Genomic DNA, 6,000 nt, shown 5'->3' with positions numbered 1-6,000 from the left:
ATACAAATCCAAGTTGAATATTTCATGACCTTGCATGGTTCTAGAAACACCCAAATTTTAAGAACAAAGGAGTTCCAGCAAGTTCCCATTTCAGAGATCTGTACCTTCAAGTTTCTGCTGGTGGCAGCAAGAAAACAGCAATCTGAGTGGCAGAGATTTTGTTTATACAAAGCAAGCTGGAAAAGCGGTCACTTAGTCTCAGTTGTTTATTTAACCCTCATATTTTGTTGCATACGATATTCTTTGTAGCATAAAGGTTTTAACTAAAATATAGAGTTCTTACTCTTTTAAAGGATGATTTCTGATAAAAATCTGCTGCTGTAAATTTTAAGCAGCACCACTGAGTCACAAGTAAATTTGTCGCTAGCGTCTAATGCTTTCTTGTAATGGAAGGGTTCATTTTTACCTGGCTTTAGTGCAGATGAATATATATATGTAGTCACTGGGGCTTGCCTTACTGTTAATGAAGGGAAACAGGCACCTTAAAGGCACAGATAAATCATATCTAAAAATAGTAAAGTTCTTGTTCAGACCCATACAAGAACAGCGTTACAAAGATATAGGCGTAGCATAAACAGCAGCGTAGCTGCTACTATGCCTGATACTTGGAAACTTAAACAGCGTAGATGTTTTTCCAACGTTTTGCTATCCAGCAAATTTTCAAGTGGGTGGCACTGCGTAACCCTGAAAACAATTTCTAATTCTCCGCTGATATACAAACCCGCTGTTGAGAAGCCAGGTTTCATCTGCAGTGAAGTTTCTGTTAACATAGGCCCTATGTGCAGTCAAGTTTGGCCTGAAGGCTACCACCGCCAAGTGATTTCACGCACGCACAAATTTAGAAAATACCAGGAGAACAGAATTACAGCAGACAGATCTTGAAAAAAGCAGTATTTATTTTAAAGTACAACCCAAAGTTGTATCTGTAAGAAATGCACAAGGTATCTTGTTTCTTCCACAAGTCTTGGCTGTGTGCATTTCAGTTCAACTTAAAAATGCATTGAGGTTTACAAATGTACAAACAGCACAGAAAGTGTATTACAGTCTCAACAGAATGCTCTTACATTCAGCCATTTTGCTCTTAAGGTTTTGTGTTGGTTTTGTTGGTTTGTTTTTTTTTTTTTTTTTTAACATTCTTAGAACCTGTGTTAACAAAGACAGCCTTATTTTAAAAAAATACTCTGCATTTTAGCACAAAGTGCCTTTTGATTTTAAATTAGAACTTGGAGGATAATACTGGAAAAGATTTAAAAACCCAAACTGGTACTTTTCATAAAAGTATTGCATGCCAGGACCGTTTTATAGTTCAAATTGTTTCCTAAATAAAGATGGCAGATGGTAAAATATGAAACCAGTGAAATTGTTCAGATTTACAGGCTTCAGCTGTAGTTGGGATTTGTGACCACACCCAGACTTTTTCAAGCTTATCTGCAATCTCACACTACCATATCGCAGGACAGACTTTAAAAAGGAGCAAGTGATGAAAGCATGACTGGCGAGGGGGGGGCGGGGAAGCAATGACCAGCAACAGCCTGAAAACGATGTTTCAAAAATTTGCATTCAGAATTGTATCATGACCTGGGTAAGAGTTCTTTCCTTTTGCTTAACTTCAGTTTTCATGAGGATAGTGTGAATTAGACCAAGGATCTGAACTTCTTCTTCCAATTGTCGGGCTCCAAATTCTCCAAGGATTGTAGGTCTGCCCCATGTCTTCAGCAGGATTGGCAACGGTGGCAGCAGCGGGTGGAGGAGGAGCAGCGGAGGAGTTTTCACTACCCATGAGATCAATGCCTGACAACGCGTTTGTTGGAGTGGTGAAGGGAAGGCCGCTGTTGAGATTACTTGACCAAATGGAACTGCTGAATGGAGTGGACGACCACAGGCCACTTGGGTTGCCGAGGATCGACTGCAGTAAAGACAGAGCCAGGTAAGTAGCAGTTCGGCACCCTCTATTTTCACCTTGCTTACAGCCCCCCTGAAAGAAAAGTATCTAGGAAGCAGCAAGCCTGCTGCGGAACCCCTTCCGTCTTCACTGCAACGTGGAGCTTTGAGCTCCCTTTACTAGAGCTTGCCCAGAGGAACCACGCTACTAACGGTCACCGAAGGTGTCTGGTAACTGAATGGGCCGCAGAGTGCAATTACATTACAGGCTTTTAAGCTGTTTTCATTTGAGCTTATACATCCCCATACCATTACTAATTTAAGCGCTACTAGTATTCAAGCTTTAACACACAAGGGCCAAAAAGCTCAAGCTTAATTAAACTAGTTAGAATGAGGTAGATAAACATGGTTCGAGTCTTGAAAAACCAACAAAATTCAAGTTGCGATGGAAGGTAGCAGCAAAGTCTATTCCTTGATCCTTTTTTGGCTGTTTGCAAACTTATCTCCTTGTGTTCAGACATAGCTGTTATAAATTGTACAGTTTGGATGAACCCACCTGTGTTCAGCCCCACTGTACCTCCTCATATTCCTAGCACATACTTTTTCCCCCATCCAAAATTTTTCCAGTTGAAGGGAGAGGGGATTGGAGAACTGGCCATTTGCCATGGGATTCCAGTAAGTCTGTCCTGGCTCAAGACATCTGGAAGTCTCTGACAAACGGTCGGTGCAGATGCAGGTGTGCTGCAACACATGTCACAAATGCATTTGGGATGCATAGGACAGGTACAGCAAGCCTAGAGAACACATGCAGAACTGAACAAGGCCCAGGTTTTGTCAACTGTTTTATTAAAGCCCAAACAGTAGCAAGCAACGAGCAGAGGAATCTAACCCATGGTGTGGTGGAAAGTGATACCCGGAAGCAGCCAAAGATGAAGATGAGAAAGGTTAGCATAACTTTCTTGCTAATATTAGCACAGAACCTGCTACATGTAGGCTTAACACACTACGTACCTCAGCGCCAATAGATTTAATGTACATATGCTGTAAATTCAATTTGCAAATATGCAGTAAACTAGATAGATCCAAAAGGCAGTGGACTTGCTGAGTATGTGCTGTAAGGTACAAACATCCTTATGTTTGGATTTACTGGGTGGAGATAGGGCATCCCTTCCCAAGCTCTCAGCCCTCAGATAATGCACACTAAAGGTTAACCAGTATCAGTGTACTCTGCATCTGAAGGTTAAAATAGAAGTCCCTTTAGAAAAGCAAACAAGGTAAACTCTGAAAATGTCTTCATGTCAGGTTTTTATTTTCTCCCCTGGAATGAAGAAGATACGCTCAGTCTAATCGTACCTGAAGTTGGTTGGACACTAACACGTTACCAAAGCGTCCTCAAAGAATTTGATACCGAGGCTTGGACAGGAGTTTTGAGCACACTGAGGGGTTAACCGGGCCAACGTCATTAGGACTCTCCAATGTCACTGAGAAGCTGAGCCAAACTAGGGTCTCAGTTTATTACTGTTATGTAACTAAATGGTTATATTTAAGCTATACAAGCATTAGATTACTAAGCCTACAGCAGGAAACACTCATTCTCCTGCTCAGACGCCAACCCTAACACACTAAAAGTCCACGCTGTTTCCTCCTGCGGGCAAGAGCCAGGAACTATTCCTACGTGTCCCAAAAGCATTTGGGAGAGCCCAATAGAAAGGCAATTGCTGATAAAGTAGAAGCAACCAGGAAAGGAGTGGCAGAGAAGAGTACCTTAGATGAGACTGCTACTCCCTTTCAAGGCTGGTGGAGGGAGGTACAAAGTGGCCGTCAGACAGAACTACACGCGGGGAAACAGAGGAAAGGAGTAAGGGACTGTGGTTAGAAAGAAACTTGGGAAGAAGTACCAGCAATGCAGCAAGGCCTGAGGGGAGACGGGACCCAGAAGTCAAATGCTATTTAGTGCAGAAGCAGAGAGTTATGCATAAAACAGGAAAGGAAGAGGAATACGGAAGGAGAATGATCAAAATCAACTCCCCAGAAACCTTCCTAGAAAAGAGGGTAACACAGAAGCCGCTATGTAAGTGCTGTTTGCAAGAACAGCTTTGGCTCTTGTGCCAGATAGGAGAAAAGGACAGGGCCCTGGCCTGGTACCTGCTCTCTTATCTAGCACTTAGAGCCAGGAGGTTCCGTGGCAGGAATAGCCAAGTTTTCCTGTTCTGGCTCACCATAAGCACTTCAAAAAAAGTCACTATCATTAAAAAGGTTTTGAACATTTCAGTCTGTTTGCTGCTTCTTGTTTGTTAAGTGATCTTCTCCTTGAATACGCTCCTAAAATGCCCTTTTTTTTTTTTCCCCCCTCCCCAAAATCAAAGTATTTAAAGGGAGAGACTGACAATTCTTCTATACCATTTGCCTGGCTTCCGTCTCGATGCTTCCGGAAGCACACTTCCGGGTATTTTTCAGAAGCAGCCGGGAAATAGGTTAGGAGCTAGAGAGGTTGTTCTGGTTGTCCTCAACCCGTCCTTCTATCAAATGCTGAGAAATCTGCCCTCCATGAGACCAAAAAGCAAGAATCTCTCCTTACATAGTTTTAGTGAGGTTCCAGCTACAGTTGTAACCACATGACAAGGGTGGGATCAGTGAGTGTATGTCCATAAGAAGCTGTGTGACCTTCTTCGGCTTCCCCTGCCCCCTGCCTTCCCCCTCTCCATCTGAACCACTACCAGGGGAAGTAAACACTGCTTCTTACTCACTACAAAAACATTTTCAGAAGACAAGATGAAGAACGATTTCAGCTGGCACTGAAGACAGCTGTTGTGGTGTAAGTTTTATTCTGACAGACAGAGAGGCAAAGGATGAGAGAGAGTGCTACAATCTATGTAAAAGTTGTTTTTTCTTCTTCTCTGGCTATGCTCAAGATCTCCATCAAAATGAGTAGTCAGTTTAAAGGCTTCACCTTATGCTCAGTCCTTTAGTGTTTTTTCTAAGCTGAGAAGAATACATTTGAGGTCTTTTAGATAAGTTTGTTTTGACCTTTTGTTAATTTACAAGTAGGTGCAACACTGGATTCAGGAAGCAGAATCAAAGTCTGAAAGTTATCGTATTGGCTACTTTGCAACTGTCCATCAAGCTGGAAGTGACAGAGGCAGTGTCCAGCCACGGCACAGGAGCAGAACAGCTCCTTCCACAATCCTGAAGCACGTGGGAATGGAACACGCTTTTGTAAGTGCTGCAAGATGCTCTCGCGAGAAGTATTTTTATATGAAGCAAATTACATGGATTCATCATCCACAAGTGAGCGGACTAATCACTCTTTGTCCAACAGCCATGTCAACTTAACCACACAGAATGATGAATATGTATAGCTTCCCTTTTCCTTTATTCTTCAGTTGATTTTTTTCATCCAAATTTAAAAATCCTCTAAATGAAATTAGATGGCAGATACAGAACAGGCTGGTAACAGTACTACAACGCTGTATTTGGACTGAATACTTACTGCAGTTGTATGCGTCGGGGAACTCGAGCTTGTTGGCCAGGAGGGTACAGAATCTGTAGCTGAAGGATCCCAGATGGATGATGGAACATTATTGAATTCACTCCAGTTTCTCTGAACATCCTGCCCATAAGCAGATCGAGCTAAACCAAGTTTGCTAAAAACCTCTAAAAATAAAATGAAATAAAACTGAGTAAATTACTCTTCCTCTTTTTCGAGGAACCACAGCAGACTAATACTCTTCACAGTTATTTCCTGTATTTTTCTAGCAGGTCCTGCTGCAGTGCAGGAACTGAGATTAGAAAAGGTCACACAGCAATGCAGGTCTCATCTCACCTGCCTTACATCAGACAGTGGCTACAAAGTTAGAATCATGGTTGGGGCGGGGGGAGAAGTTACACGCTTACTGTGTATAATTCAGTGTCAGCCTATGGGATTTGTTTGGTTCCCGGTATTATTTACCCGAAAGCAAACAGTCAGGGAACCCGGGCGGGAGCACAGCAATACTGAGAGTCCTGGCAGTTCCTCATAACAAGTTAGCTGCAGGTGGAGTAAGTGACCGGGCTGAAGGAGCCTCTCCTAACCGCAGCCCTCATTTGCCTTGCAGCGCTCCCTTCCCAGGTAACTCCTGG

The 6,000-nt window shown here is 42.8% G+C and overlaps 1 protein-coding gene across 1 annotated transcript in view; it reads right to left on the bottom strand.

Moving 5' to 3' along the window:
* Window positions 1-878: 878 nt before the first annotated feature.
* TMEM131 (transmembrane protein 131) overlaps window positions 879-6,000 on the bottom strand; it is a 103,643-nt gene continuing 98,521 nt past the window's right edge. Inside the window, exons 40-41 of the mRNA XM_076359114.1 lie at window positions 5,372-5,535; window positions 879-1,906 (exon numbers count right to left, since the gene is read on the bottom strand). Coding sequence (XP_076215229.1) covers window positions 1,610-1,906; window positions 5,372-5,535 — 461 coding nt within the window. The 3' untranslated portion in view covers window positions 879-1,609. The remainder of the gene's footprint in view (window positions 1,907-5,371; window positions 5,536-6,000) is intronic.

The sequence above is a fragment of the Aptenodytes patagonicus genome, chromosome 1 (genome assembly GCF_965638725.1).
Source record: "Aptenodytes patagonicus chromosome 1, bAptPat1.pri.cur, whole genome shotgun sequence".
NCBI lineage: Eukaryota > Metazoa > Chordata > Aves > Sphenisciformes > Spheniscidae > Aptenodytes > Aptenodytes patagonicus.
This window is presented reverse-complemented; position numbering and strand designations above follow the sequence as displayed.